The sequence below is a fragment of the Metarhizium brunneum genome, chromosome 4 (genome assembly GCF_013426205.1).
Source record: "Metarhizium brunneum chromosome 4, complete sequence".
NCBI classification, from domain to species: Eukaryota; Fungi; Ascomycota; class Sordariomycetes; order Hypocreales; family Clavicipitaceae; genus Metarhizium; species Metarhizium brunneum.
Genome location: NC_089425.1, coordinates 537,996 through 553,236, shown reverse-complemented (window position 1 = coordinate 553,236; position 15,241 = coordinate 537,996). Strand labels below are relative to the sequence as shown.

Sequence of the window (15,241 nt, the reverse complement as noted above, 5' to 3'; positions counted from 1 at the left end):
GAGTGAGACTTGTATCGAGAGTACAACTTTCGAAGCCTCTTTTTAGAGCAACCAAAAAGTGTCTTGATCCCTTGAGTCAACAAGCCGCTTGATATTCATGTCTACCGGCATGTTATTTATTCCTTGCACGGTTACGTCGTAATTGATTGTAACGATTCGACACAAGAGCCGGGTGGCGGCGCATTTTTGTGGCAATATCTGCAAAAAACCAATTATTTTCCTCTTTTAGTCGAATAAGAAGACGATCTTCATCAGCAGTGAACTGACAATTTCTTAGTATCCATAAACGAGTCTTTAAAGAACTGTTAGGGCGGTTGGGAAAGCGATCTCGCATTTCATGCCACGAGATACCCTCGTTGTAAAGTTGAAGTAGAGTATCGTCATCCTCTTGTGTGTACCGAAAGCGTCCCGTGGAAGGTGGGGAAGAATCTTGCGAACCAGCCTCGGGAGTATCCGTTGCGGGTTCGGAAAGACTGGGCGAAGGTCGTGTGCACGCCTCAGTAGTATGGGATGGCGAGCGGGGTATTTGTTCCACCATGGAGCAAAATGACGGCATACTAGCCCTATCCTCATGAAACGGTAAGGCCCCACGGATTTCCACGATGCGTCGTAATCGGGTATCGATGGCGATTTTCTGGTCATCGGTGAGGCATTTTAAAGACCAGATAAGAGCTAACGGTTGTAACCCCACTAGTGGCTTGTCTTTCCAGAGGTTCCTGTTATCTTCTATCCACTTGTTAATGGCGCATCCGCTCGAATCCCGGCCAGGCTGTAATTGAACGTCGAGTTCCGCAAACGAGGACTGCGCTTCTTCGGCCCAGCAGAGTTGCTGTTCGTTGGCCTTGGCGCTGTGAAGAATAATTTCCCCCAGAGCAGAACAGGCGCCACCGTACTCTTCAGAGGTTCGATAATTGGGGACTTTGTAAATCCAGGTCGCGCATCTGATAATGATCGAGTTCAGGAGGATTCGTGCACATGTCAGCATATTCCTGAGCATCAATAGCCAGGGGTCCGTATTGTTAGAGCTAATGTCCCGTGTACTCTTTGACAACTCCTCCCACCTGCTTTCGCAAGCTCGATCATGATCTTGACACCGCTTTAGCGTGTCTTCGACTTCCTCTCTATGTCCGGATGGACCAAGAGCCGTAGCCTCCGCGTTAAGTGAAGCCACTCCAACGCAAAGCTGTTGGGTAGAAGTGCATTCATCGTCTTCGGACCACCAGAGCTCTTTGTCCTTTTCGTCTTCTAGTGTTGCGAGACTATATATTGCCTGTTGAAAGTTAGCTATTAGAAAGTCTACATCACGATGTAAACTTGAAGATCAACCCGATAAAATCGTAGAGTTGAGAAGTTTATGGAAATCTTACCATTAAAGTACGGGTTGCCCTGAATAACATGTGTCCAATTTGGGTGTTAGTCTGTTTGCGACTGCGTTCTTTAGCTAACTTAATAGCACCCTGTACGTGATTGCGCCAGCCTTTTTGCTCCCCAGTCGTAGGATATAAGCATTCGAACAGGGCTAGAAGTAAAATTGCAGCCAAGGTTGCATCCTCATGAACGACATCTGGATCTTGAAGTGCGCTACGCATCGCTATCAGTGCTTTGTCGTATGCCTCAAAGGTTAAGCTTTCGTATTCAAGCTGGGCGCCCGCCCCATTGATGAACGACGCCATGGCGCAAGCTTCAAATGCCAGTCGGTAATGCTCCCATTCCTTGTCGCTCTTCGATAGGATAACAAAACACATATCGCCGATTTTGTTCTGGCTAGGCGATTCAAGATCATAATGATACAAAAAGTAAGCGATTGCCCTTTCCTGCAGAGGCATCTGGGGAAGGTCCGAGGAGCGCAGCTGCAAGGATCCTGCCTTCGGTGTCGAATATGAGGCAATTTTCTCATCCCGTGATATAGCATTAAGGGGTTTATTGTTTGCGAATTTTCTGCCGAAAGATTCCGAATATCTGTCTCGAGTAACAATGCCTTCCTCGGGTGCGGTACATTCTCTCCCAGACTTGATGCACTGCTGACAGGGCCTCGAATTATCACACTACATAGACTTCTTGTTAGACCTTCGGCTATTGCGAGTTTAGTTGATCTCCAAGCAGTGCATATACCTTGACTCGGAGCTTTCTGCAACCCTTACAGGCCTTCAAAACCCTGCGAGATGACGCAAGCGCCTTCTCTGGTGATGAAATGACGTCCTGTGTTGTGGTTGGCCTGGGCGAGGTCAATATTGTGGTTATGCCTTTCTTTCTTGCGCACTCCACGCCAGTCTTGTGGCAAAAAGCAATATCGGTTTTGGGTCTGGTACAGACCCTGCGAGCCTTCGCCCGGTCGCACTACATATACTCCACGTTAGACTTTCAGCTGTTGTAACGTTTAGTCAATCTCCCGATTGTGAATAATGGATATACTTTGATTCTGCGCTTTCTGCCAGTGTAGACCATAGGAGTAACGAATGCGGACCCTGCAGGTCTTGCTCAAATGCTGATTTGGAGGTGTTTTAATGTAATATGACCAGGGTATGGGATTCCCGATGGACACTGTTGTGAGCTCTTCCTGAATAAAATCTGAAGATCTGAGTTGCGACCGCCACGGAAGGAAGGACTGTCATACTTATACATCCTACGGAACAATGGATCAGCCTCCACGTGAACAATGTACGCAGCCCAATGTGTGTCGAAAAACAACACGAACCCCTGAGTCTAGGGAAATGAGGCTGCCAAAACTGTATTCCCCGGTTCAGGGGCACTTCCGTGGTGCAACAACAAGAGATCTTGCCGAGGGTTGCACCTACGGAGAGAGTGGCATGGTGGTGTAGAACATTCAGAGGTACTTTCCAGCGCCGAAGTTTGCGGGCTTATTAGTGTATTCCAGGTTCTTAGAGAAGCGTTCAGAGTGGTCAGTGAGGCTTTCAAAGGTTCATACAATGCACCAGAAAGAGATATCCAAGTACAATTGGAATGAGTGGTCTATGATTTATGTCAACGAACGCCGGTTTCTATTCTGTCAGTACAGAGCGGTTCGAGCTTCCATGAGGCAATCGCAAACGAACAGTAGTTATATCAATATGCCTGTCATGCAGAAGCATCACCCTGTCAGACAATTGAGGGTCACAAAAGATCGAGTATAATGGCGCCGAAGACGCCAATTGTTTAAATGAGAATTATCTAAGGAGCAAGAATTCCATCAGGCGTTTCATGGGAACCGTGCAGCTCTTTATACACAAAAGAAATCTTTGATAGTTCAGGCAGTAGCAATTACCTTCCAGGCAGCTACTGCAATGTCCCAGTTTTTCAGGAGGTACGATTTGGGTAGGCCTGATGTGCGACACCCTCTTTTATACATCTTTTGATACCAGCTCGATCTCAGAATCACTTGATGTATTTTTTTGTTTTTGACCTACTCCAAAGTAAAACTCCATCCGTCGTATCACTACCCGCTATTCGTCGCCTGTTGGTCTCTTTCTTCTCAGCTTTAAGCTTGCGATACCTCCAAAGTCGTATACCACCGTCCACAATTCCGATGACTGTGAACATTCCATTTTGAACCTACCCAGTTAGCGTACGCAGGATAATGATGGAAGAACACCTCACCAGTTTATAGTTCACGCGTGATGCTAAGACATCGGAAAATGAGAGAAATGATAGCCCAAATGTAGTGATCTCGAAGCAGATTCGAATATCCAGAGGAATCCAATACTTCCAGTTCTGGGATTTTTCCTTGCTACCTTCAAAGCGCATAATTAAACATGCCAGCGTCATAGACATTCGAAAGGCAGCTACAGCAGGCGTCGGCAAAATTAGTGACGATGACCTAAACTTGAAGTCCGCCAATAGTAACCCGATACCCGTAAGCGACAACGCTTGTAAAATTCTCGTTATCACGATTTGAGCATAGGTTCTTTCAAAGGCTATGAGACCAGCCCATGCGATGCCCTGGATTCAGTTCAGTCTCCCAGCCCATTTCCGGAGCTGATATACACTCACCTCTAATACCATACTCCAGAACAGCATCACTGATACTTCGTAATGGTTGCTGGAACTGTGTAAGTGAAGTGAATAAGCGTGGTTGTCTTCAGTAATATCCCATTCCGGCCCACGAGAGGGTCAATATGCATCTGTTGTGTTTTAGAGATAGTGAAGACTTCAGGGAAGGACTCGGCGCGGGCAAGCAATAGTTTTACTGGCTTGTCTTTAGGTCCAGGCTGTAACCATAATGCTGATGATGGGGTTGAACTGATATAAACGTCAAACATTTGCAGGGGAATCGTGTAATAGGAATTTTCTCTTTCCTCCTTGTGAACAATCGCTTTCTCCACGTCGCACTCGACCTCGTTCGTGCCCTTGTACCGTCGCACCTAATGGGAAAACACATTTGGTATTATCAGTCTCAGTCTTCACTTTTTTGTACAAAGAAACCGGCTAATCCCGCAAGGCGATCTAATAACTCCTCCATTTTTTTCACCCTCGCAGAATCCCTCTCATTTACTGGATTATATGTATTCATCAAGTATATTGCTGACGGCTTGGTTTCGGTAATAATTCCTTTAATGTTCTGGCAAGCATTGTACCACCCAGTTTTTTGAGAAATTTTAGTTGCGTCCAAAACGGCCTCGTAATCCAGCACGTCGCCTGGTTCGACCAAGCTCCGTGCAGCCCAGCTCAGACGTAGTTTTGAGCCCGAAATCCTTTGGAACTTGTCGAGAACCCTCTTACAGGGAGGACATGGGTGGAAGTCGCACTTTAGTGTTGCGTTATTGACGCAACTAACGTCTTCGTCGCATTTGCATGGCTCTGTAAAGTGAATATGGCAGCAACAAAGGCTGACGTGATGTTCTGTCATGTGCATTGTTTGGTAGCCTTGCCTGTTGGTAGGGCAGGAGGCAAAGCAGTGTAGGGGTCGCTGAAAACAAAAGTGGCAATAAAAAGCAGATTTTAAAGATTTATATGAATTAAAAATAAACAGAGACCTAGGTGATAAAATGCAGCAGCGACGGAAAGTGTTGGTTTATATATGTCAAACGATATTCCGCCCCAGTCGAGGAAGCGTCCTGACCCACTTGGACACTGTTGTGTATATAACTGGGACCTTCGTCCTCTTGACATGAGTAGTGATCAAGGCTAATTGACTCTCCATAATCTGTATCATCTTGACAATATAGACGTTGACATGGATTTAAGCTGACCGCAGGCCCTTCACGCCAGTGGTAGCTTTTAATTAGTCCAAGGATAACCTTGCAAGGTGTCTTACTTCTCTAGGCCGGTTTGATTGCAATACTTTTATTTCAGCCCGTACTACAAGCTATTTATTCAGTTGAACTCTGAATTGCTTGGTTCATGGTTTGGCGGTCTTCCGTTCACACGGACCCGAAAAGGGTATTCCTACTCTGCACAGGCAAGTTGTCTTCCATATGAACTTATGATTGGCAGAATCAGTAGTATTAAGGATTATGCGAAGCTAAGAGAACAGAACATGCCATCGGCATGGCTGGTCTAATTCGCCGCTCATATCGACGCTGCTAACTTACACCTCTCCCGTTCCCATACAGTATGACCAAACTTTTTGATCACTAGATCCTTTGCCTCCTCTATGGCCTCCTTCCCACGTAATTGGTCGCATGCCAAAAAGCTGGGCGCCCAAAGTACTTCAACTTCAATGGATCCGTTTGATGTTTGACGCGCATCCCCTAAACCCTTGTACTCGAACGGTTTGAGCGTCGGGGCCAAAGCGTGTTTCTTTCCACGAGATTGCGAGGCCGCGCTTCGAGTATTGTACCCCCGCCCCTGGACCCCATATTTCGAAATTCTGCGCTGGGGTTTACCGGCGGGTTTCATATTCGAGTAGCTAGCCTCATGGTTCGGTTCGGGTTGACCTGAAGGAGACTCAACAACTAGACTGGCAGTTAGCGAAGCGCGGTACTACGCATAAACAAATCTTACACTTATCTGGTGAACCATGGCGCTGGCACGATTTCACCTGCTCATTGACAGGGTTTTCGTAGTGAGAAAGGAGTGCATCAAGACGGCTGGTAGCCAACGGCGTGGGTAGAGGCGTTGTCTCAGGCTTCTTCTGTCCAGTCGCCTGTTGCAATGAAGCGGAAGTCGAAACATTCGATTCAATACTGACATTATCATGATTGTGTGTCGAAGGAGGTTTGTCAGGGTTGCTGCGGTTGTTCCATTCAACATTGTCGAAGTCATCACAGCTGTTCACGCTGGCGGGTGAGGATGCAATCGTTATCACCGTGGCGCAGCAGGAGCCAGGCGCCCGTGAGGTAGCGTAGGGCAAGTCTTCAGACATATACGGTGGCAATCCCGTCTTCTCATTCTGGAATAACAGGATGCTATGAAGTTCATGCTGTAGCCCAATGTGTTCTATTTGCTCAGCGAAAGCGGTTTTCTGATCATCGGTGAGGCAATCTAGAGACCAGATAAAGGCAATTGGCCAGGCCATAGAATGTCGTCGGAATCCTGGTAATGACTTCTCTTCCATCAAGTTTGCGGATGAAGACGACGCCTCTGAGGCCCGGCTCAGTTGGCGTTTGTTGGTGGTGAAATCGTCGAAAAGAATTTCCTTCAAAATAGCAAACGCGTCAAGAAATTCTTTAGTCGTTGTATAACTGGCGTGCCCATGGATGCATGCTGCGCATCTAATGATAATTGAGTTCAAGAGGATTCGTGCACATGTCAGCATGTTCCAAGGCATAGACAACCAAAGTCCTGTGTTATCAGAAGTAGCTCCCCATTCCGAACAGGGTCTTTTGCGCTTCATGTTGCGTTGGGTATTATCGAGCATCTTCTCCCACCAATTTTTACACACTTGATCATGGTCCAGGCACTGTTCAAGAATTTCCCTAGCAACATCATTCTCATTCTGGGGACCAATAAGAGATTTTGCCCTACGGCCAAGCGAACTGACCTCGATACAGAGCTTTTGAGTCGGACTATATTCATCCACAATATCGTCTTGGACCAGCCAGAGCTCATGGCCGTCCCATTCTTCTAGGTTTATGAGATGATACATGATCTATGAGAATTTAGTCACTAAATACTCAGTCTATCTCGTGGCGGGTATTTATAACCGAAATAAGGCAAAGGATTAAACATTCCGCGGAAGCTTACCATTTGTGTGCGAACCGCCATTAACAATGCACGTCCAGTTTTTGTTTCACGCAGCTGGCAGCCCCTATCTTCAGCTAACTTGCTAGCACCAATTATGTGATTGCGCCAGGCGCGCTGATCCCTAGTCGTAGGATTGATGCATTCAAATAAAGCCAGGAGTAAAACAGATGCCAATGTTGCGTCCTTGTGCATGATGGCTGGATCTTGAAGTGCAGCATTCGTTGCTACTACTGCTTTATCGTACTCCTCAGTGGTGAAAGTTCTGTGATCACGCCGGTCTGCAGTTTCTTGTATGAATACCGCCATGGTGCAAGCTTCAAACGCTAGCCTATAGTGTCTCGATTCCTTATTGATTTCCAGTAGAACAGAAAAACCTGTATAGCAGATATTGCTCAGGTTAGACGAGTCAAGAACGTAGTTAGACATAAAGTAGGCGTTTGCTCGTTCTTGAAGAGTCATCTGCGGAGCATCAGAGGTGCAAAGTAGCACATCTCCTCCTTCTGGTGATGGATCTGACGCAGCCGTCTCATCTCGTGATGAAACCACGGCCTGCAGTGTAGGATATCTGGGCGGGAGTGCTGATGTGGTTTTCGGGAGTTTGTTCTTTGTGTCTTTCATGTTAAAGGGTTCCAAATATCGGTGTCGAAAAGTAATATCTGCGTCGGTTTTAGGCCCGGAACAGTTTCTTCGACTTCGCGCACTGGTTGCAGGGCCACCACTCATCGCACTAGATTGAGTCCACGTTAGACCCTCAGTCATTGTAAAATTTGGTCAATCCTTCTCCGACTGTGAACAAAGGATACACCTTGATTCTGCACTCTCTGTAGGTCTCGCAACCCTGTGTTGTGATGCGGCCACGGTATGGGATTCCTGATGGACCCTGTTATGAGCTCTTGAGTAAAATCTGGGTCAAAGTAATAAAGATTATAGAGAGTCAATTCGCCTTGATCACTATTCAAGTCAAGTGGACGAAAGTCCCAGTTATATACACAACAGTGTCCAAGTGGGCCAGGACGCTTCCTCGACTTGGGCGGAATATCGTTTGACAAATTGTAGTAAGGTGGCTGCTCCGCCAATTTACTACCGGCACGCTTTGTGTTTGATGGACGGTTCTCGGCTTTGAGGCAGCTTCTGAAAACCGCATGGATATCCACAGGAACCGCACGCCAATCCTCTGATGTAGGTGGTTTGATCGCACCCGCTGTCACAGACGTAAACTAGTGCGTTGGCCATGGAGAGACTGCGGCTCACCGCATGATAGAATGGTTGATATGCGAGGCCGTCGCGGCTAGGTTACAGTGGGGTGAACCGTAGCAAAAGAAGCAAAGAAATGATGAGAATTGTGAGTCTGCTGAGTGCCCATGCAAGTTCTAACATACGTGTGCTCTACTTATATTGTGTTTAAGCAGGTGGATTGCAAGTATTGCGCTGTGTCCTTCCTAGCTACGCTGGCTCAGCTTGCACACACCGCTCTGTTCTGCATGACAATGGATGTATTGTATTAACGGTACACTATGCATTTTCTTTCCCAGTCACAAGCTCAATTTCGGAGCCACTCGGTATTGTGTCTGTTCTGGATATTTTCGATGGTGACATCGCATACCTTGCATCTCCAGGTATCACATGGCTACTCAGTCCCAACATCTCTTCGTTTCCCTTCTCGACCTTGATCTTGAGAAGCCTCCTAGCTCGTGTGACAACATCCAAGATCCCAATAATGACAAATAATCCATTTTGAATCTAATTCATTAGTATCTACATGGCATAATTAGAAGAGATGCTTACCAGTTTGTAATCAATGCGCGATAATCTGTCAGAAAGCGAGAGAAATGACAGTGCAAACCCGGCGACTTCGAAAGGAATGCGGATGTTGACAGGAACCCAGCTCTTTCCGGGCGGCTGCTTTAATCTCTTCTGTCGTATATACGCTAGAATACGCATAATGCAGTATCCATGTGCCATCGATCCGCGAAAGAAAACTACAGCCAACATCGTCAAATATGGAGTGAACGTCCCAATTCGCACGTCCACTGCGAAAAAGCCGATGTCCACTGATAGCAAGACCATACCGAGAACAGATAAGATTTGTAAGAATTTCTTAATAAACTTTCCTTGCGCTGTAGACAGTCCAAAGGCGTCCGCTAGCATGCGTGTAAATAGCACGCTCTATGTTGACCTTAGCCTTATTATCCATTTGTACAAATTTGTACTCACCTCTAGGAGCATGCTCCAGAGCAACATCACAGATAACTCAATATCCGCCCAGTATTCCGGCGTATGTTTTCCCAAACCAGTCCATGCCACCACCACCAAAAACACACCGACCACAAACCCTATCAAAATAAGAATCAACAACAAAGGCATGAACATCCTAGGTAGCTCGCCGCTTGTCGGTGAGTCATGTTGTATCAGTTTTGTAAGCAGTGCTGCTGCTGTAAGAATGAGAAATTGTGGCCCGAAACAAGTTGAAAGTCCAATTTGTTGACTCAGGGACAAAGCTGAATGCTCTTTCTGCTGCATGGTATCAGAGATGGAATGATGGCGCCAACAAGGCAACCAACTCACCGCCATTCCTGCAGGCGCAGCCTCGTTTTAAGTAATTTTAAGAGACACCAACAATTGATTGTTCCCTTCTGCTAAGGTCAGATATAAGGCCCTATATGTCGCATGTAACACGTGTTTCTCCGTGAAATACAACAGCGCATGGCAATGGTGCTGGACTCAAGACGTGTTTCTGATTCCGGGAAGAGTCCCACCGGTGTATGTGTGTTTCCCGCAGTGGAATATGAGGACAACAGGGCACCTTGTATTCGTAATGCGTCTGCCATGCACTACATTAGCAAAAGTTCATTGCAGGGGTGGAGGTTCTTGTTGAGCTGCTGTTCAATGCTGGAGCAGAACAAGGGGGGTGTCTTTTGAGCTAAGATGTCAAGATCTTAGCCCAAACGACACCCCCCTTCCAAGGCCGACTTCCCTGCGACCACAATACACTAATATCGCCTACTAGAAATCATTTCCAGCTTGCTCATCTGCATGACCGGCTGAAATTTTGCCGTTGGAAAGAGATGTAAGAGCCCGTTTACCATAGCAAGTAAGGATGTAGGCAGGGCCGGCCTCTGACAGCTTTGCCCCTTATCCTCTCCCTCCCATCATCTTTCATCCGATGTTCCACGATAGAGATGAGTTTGCCTGCAGTGCTTGCCAAGTATTTGCGCGAGGAGATAATTGGAGATGTTGAGTTCTCCAAGTCTATTGCAGAGGCACGCAGTGTTGGCAACCAGTGGATATTGCGTCGGTCTTATAGCAAACACCCTCACACCATCCAGGAGGAGTTTCGAATTGAAGTTCGCGACCAAGAGCATGTACGATGCACTCTGAAATTGAACGTAATAGGTCATGATGCTCCTCGGGAGGATACAAGGGAGAAAATCTTCAAACCGCGCGCGTGGTGCGGTCCTGAATTGTACGTGCCCATGTCGAACGCAACGGACCGTCAACTTAAATATGAACACAGGGATATCGAAGTGAGTGAGCAACAGACCAACTTGCCTCAACATCTGCCTACTTCAAACGCACGCGAGTTTGCCTCACAGGCGAATACTTCGGCTCCGCAAACCTCCATCGACGATACGGCAACGCCTGCCGCAACAGAATCCGAATTAGACAAGCAATCGGACGGCGTGGCCGATGAACAAGATGACCAGAAACAAGACAACAAGGTAGCGAGATATATTCTCCTAATGGCTCAATACTTCGTCAAAGGTAGCCTAGTGCTAGTTAAAAAGCCGACGAAATTACAACGCACAAAACTAGCAGGCATCCGACAATGTGTTAAGGAAACACAAGAGAGTGACGAGGCAGGCGACATAGTACGGCTCCCAGCTCTATGGCGACGATGGAAGAAGGAAGGGGTAAAAGAGGACAAGATATTTTCTACGACTTTTTCTCATACAGAAGAACTGAAGAGGTCTGTCGCTTCTATGCACAATGTGGGATATTATTTGGCGGGGATAACACAACATGACAAACTACGACCACCCGGACATCCCCCGCCAACTAAACGCAAAAACACAACTAGATATTACTGCGCGCGTGCCGTTGAGCGGATGCTCAAATTAGTATCCAGGGTATCTCAGTACTATGGTACCAGCGCCATGACCATACCCACATTCCTAGAAAGTGAGTTCTCGAATACCGCTTATTATGCCTTGCTAACAGTCACGAAAGTTGGGGGCTTTAGCATGACAAGCTTTGGGCATACTACTATCAGCAGCGATGAGAGTTTCTTTTACGATGGGCTTGTCTCCTTGATCGACTTATCATGGCGACGATTGGCTGCTGCTCAAACGGAGACGGACCAAAACATACAGACGGAGCAGGACGCTGAGATAGATCACGACGCAAGGGAGGCCCACAGCACGATGACAGAACAAGACGCTGTGCCCGTTTTAAACCCATTCGGATTCCACTCGTTCTATACGGATGCCGACTATAATGCCACATGCAAGACGCTTGATCAGTCGATCTTTTTAAAAGCCCCGCAAACAGTTTCTTACGAACTTCCTACAAGCAAGATATTGAGGAAGGGCCGGGAAAGATCGGACAGCACTTCTAATGGCAATCCTACGTCCGGCTTGTCCGACGAGTCAAGTGCATTCATTCTTCGCTATGCGCAGAGCCTGGCAAAGCACATAACACACGATGAAAAGGTGGAACGTACGAAGGGCTACAAAGATAATGAGGAAAACTTGGAGCTAGCCCTGCGAGTACTAGATGGAAATGCATTGCCCGAGGAGCTCGCCACAGCTTCGATAATTGTCGTCTACATAATAGTTGACATTTTGCTTGACAGATGTCCGAGACCGAAACGACCCGGACAAGAGCGACGACAGAAGAGAAAACGAGCGTCAGAGAAAGCTACATATGAGGACGCTGGCATGTCTCACGACTGCCTTCCCGATATTCGCCAGAACTGTACCGGCCAAGTGTCACTGAATATAGGCGGATACGGAAATCATACATTCATACCAGGCCATGGCACTAGTAAGTATTCACTACTACAATACTGCAGGTGTGGATTATGCTAACGAACTAAATATAGCGTTTGCCATGGGATCTGTGGATTCAACCGCCTTTGGCAACCCAGCCATAGGCCACTGCGGTCAACCCGCCACTACGCCCAACTTCATTGGCCAAGGCTTGGGGTGTGAGTCCGCGCATCTAGATGATTTCAGAAATGCAGCTGGGGACAACTTCGGGGATTTCTGCGAGTCAGGCGGTGATAGCTCACTCTTTAATGAGTCCGACGTTATTACTGGTCTACCATTCCCCGACCGGGAGAACTTTCGATGGGATGAGTCTAATGCCAACATTGGTCTGCCAACTATGTGCTGGGGAAATGTCCAATTTTAGGTCTTATTGGGCAGCAATCAATAAGTACAGAACACATTGTCCACGTAACAATTTGAATTCCTAGTCTGGTCTCTGCTATGTCTCCAACGACGTATACATCATCATATCTTACGTACAGGCAAGGGCATTGTATGATACGGTACCGGCAGATGGAACCTGGTGCCTCCCCGAATTATCCACGCATCTCCCTTGGTGGTATTGACGGTTATGCCACTCGCACGGTCGTCTCCTCTCGACAGCCAGAGTGGTACGGTGGCGTGAGTCATTGGACTGACAACGACTATATAGTTTGGACTAATGTACTGCCGAGACAGTATGGTTTCACCAATGCGAACAATCTTTGGATATCTATCATTGGTTGCAGGTTCAAGCCCCCATGGCTGGACCATTGGCTTTATATCAGGACGCTATTCGCTTTTAACACTGAACATGGCATCTGCTCATTTGCAATATACACATACTTTGTCCAAAAGAATTTGTGTAAATTCTTTAATATCTTTGGTGTCTTCGTAGGTCCACACATCTCCTCCTCGTTGAGGGTCCGTAGACTTGGTCTGTCGCAAAGAGGGAAGATTGTCGATAATTTTATCGCGCAACTCGTCCAATGAGCCAACGTCAAGACGCATGTAGTAATCGCCTTGTGCGGCCATTGTCACTGCCTTTGGCTTCCTTGACGATTTTTGCTTGAGGCTCGAAGTATTTATGCAAGACGGATGAGTGTCTCGGTCTAGTTCCAGTTTCGATTAACTGGGCAGTGGGCTTTGCAAGACGTCAAGTTGCGCCTAGGAGTGTGGCGCGACGCCCGAGAGATTCTTCCCCTCATCATGAGGCGATGTGTGCCCAACAAAGCGGGGTTGGCTTTTGCTGCCCAATGGGGATCCTAGCATGTGTGGAGTCAGCGTACACGGCCAGCTTATGCGAAGAGACCAGCCCGTGTCCCAGCAGTGTTTCAACAAGTAGTTTTCGTATCATTCCGCTCTTTATGTAGGAAATCAAGAGTCTCACATTTTGTCCAAGCTGTTCCAACAATCGTGCTGTGTGACGTGTGAACATTGGTTTTCAGCTAAAAGCGTGACTATTCCAGGGAATAGGACTCAGCAAGACTGCGTCACCCGACATATTATTTGGACAGCTGGACAGAATGAAAGACTCCTGGTTGTCTACGCAAAAGAGTGGAATCGTGCAAAAACTAAAGGTTTTGGAATACTGTTGCCTTGAATAAGCGACTAAATCTTGGTGAGACCAATCTGATGCTGGCGCAGTGGCCACTACCTTACTCATGACCCAGACCGAACCCTTCTCTCTCTTCATCAGTAAAAGGCGGAAGACCAGTCTCGGCAGATGATTCATTGAATGTACCAGTTCCATCTTCCTCCTCGTAGACTGTTCCCTCTGTTTCATTGTCGGCCTGGTGCCCAGGAGCGGCAGCTTTCAGAAATGCCAGAGACTCAGCGGAGCGGCACCGGAATAGCTTCATTCAGACTGCGAACGCCAGAGGAGCAAAAGCGGCGGCAGTGATTCTGTTGCAATATTCACAACTTAATATCACGTGTAACACCATGTGTAGACCCGCAATAGGGTGAGACACCATGGATAGCTATCCCTCCCTTTTCCTCCCTTGAATAGGAGATAGACTCGAATTGACTTTTATTGATACCCCTATTGCAGTACTGCATTATCCCTTTGATGATCCAACAGATTTAGGGAATTGTCGCCGAGCGACACGAAGAGGCCCCAGACCAGGAATCCGAGGATCACTCGGCGTACACTGCTTGGAAGATGCCGACCAGACGCTTCAGCAACAGATCGCTGACGATAGCCAGCATGTCTTGCAAGATGATACCCGGGCGGTGGTGCCGCACCCTGTTACTTATACACAGAGAATGATTCACCAAGTCAGAGTCAGGAATCGGCGGTCTTCGCCTGCGACGACCCGTCGATGAGCTTTGCGTCCAGTTTCACCGCTCTTACCACAGACCCTGTGCAGCCTAAGCGTTTGAGAGATTACGTTAGTCCACCGTCTGACTCCAAGAGAATCTACTCGTCTGAGGACCGAACAGAGCCAGGTACACCGCGCCGAACTACGCGGTCTAGTCAGCTACGATATTGACACAGATAAGTTAGGCGAGCCTCATTGGGTAGAGACATATAGGAACAGAGGGGATGTCTGCTTCAAGAACCCAACCAAAGTTATTTTCATATAGGCTATTCTTCCGAGCTGGACGAAAATCGGCAATGTGTTTGCCCGTATTGCTCTTGATTACTTTGACGTCGCTTTCCTAACAATGTTTCCTGAGACCGATATACCTCTTCTGACTGCCATGCACACCACTGGCGTTTGTAATACGCAACCCACAACCCTTTGGCCAGTCAAGGACGCAACAGTACCCTCCTTCTCAGCATCTTGCAGATATGATATCCCTTATAGGCGATTGTGAGACGGCCGGTTGGAAAAGGCGTCGCCACCGTTGAGAACCGAGGCGCGCGGCAACTCGGGGTACAGGCCTTCGAGGGTCTTGCATCCTGAGTACCACGAGCCTGCGTCAGTATGTGGTTGCCCCCTGACAACATGGATGATCAACGTCCTTCAAGTGATTGATATTCATCATTAAAGAAGTCAGAAAATCATGGAACACAACAAAATGGGAGGGATAGTCGAGCGCTGTAAATATTTGGCTATTCGAACAGAACCCTTTCGCGCGCTACC

At 47.4% G+C, this 15,241-nt stretch overlaps 3 protein-coding genes across 3 annotated transcripts; 1 reads left to right on the top strand and 2 right to left on the bottom strand.

Moving 5' to 3' along the window:
• Positions 1-251: 251 nt before the first annotated feature.
• On the bottom strand, positions 252-1,826 carry G6M90_00g068400 (uncharacterized protein; the record flags this gene model as incomplete). The annotated part of the gene is made up of 4 exons (XM_066130871.1): positions 252-292; positions 352-1,296; positions 1,368-1,386; positions 1,464-1,826. 4 exons carry the CDS (start codon positions 1,824-1,826, stop codon positions 252-254), a joined length of 1,368 nt encoding a protein of 455 aa, XP_065987228.1.
• Positions 1,827-4,013: 2,187 nt separating this feature from the next.
• Positions 4,014-9,063, bottom strand: G6M90_00g068390 (uncharacterized protein; the record flags this gene model as incomplete). Its single annotated transcript, XM_066130870.1, has 6 exons — positions 4,014-4,358; positions 5,548-5,891; positions 5,941-7,027; positions 7,123-7,849; positions 8,726-8,862; positions 8,908-9,063. The coding sequence occupies 6 exons, from the start codon at positions 9,061-9,063 to the stop codon at positions 4,014-4,016; spliced, it is 2,796 nt and encodes a 931-aa protein (XP_065987025.1).
• A 1,238-nt stretch (positions 9,064-10,301) lies between these two features.
• Positions 10,302-12,534, top strand: G6M90_00g068380 (uncharacterized protein; the record flags this gene model as incomplete). Its single annotated transcript, XM_066130869.1, has 3 exons — positions 10,302-11,301; positions 11,350-12,165; positions 12,224-12,534. 3 exons carry the CDS (start codon positions 10,302-10,304, stop codon positions 12,532-12,534), a joined length of 2,127 nt encoding a protein of 708 aa, XP_065987201.1.
• Between the last annotated feature and the right edge of the window lie 2,707 nt (positions 12,535-15,241).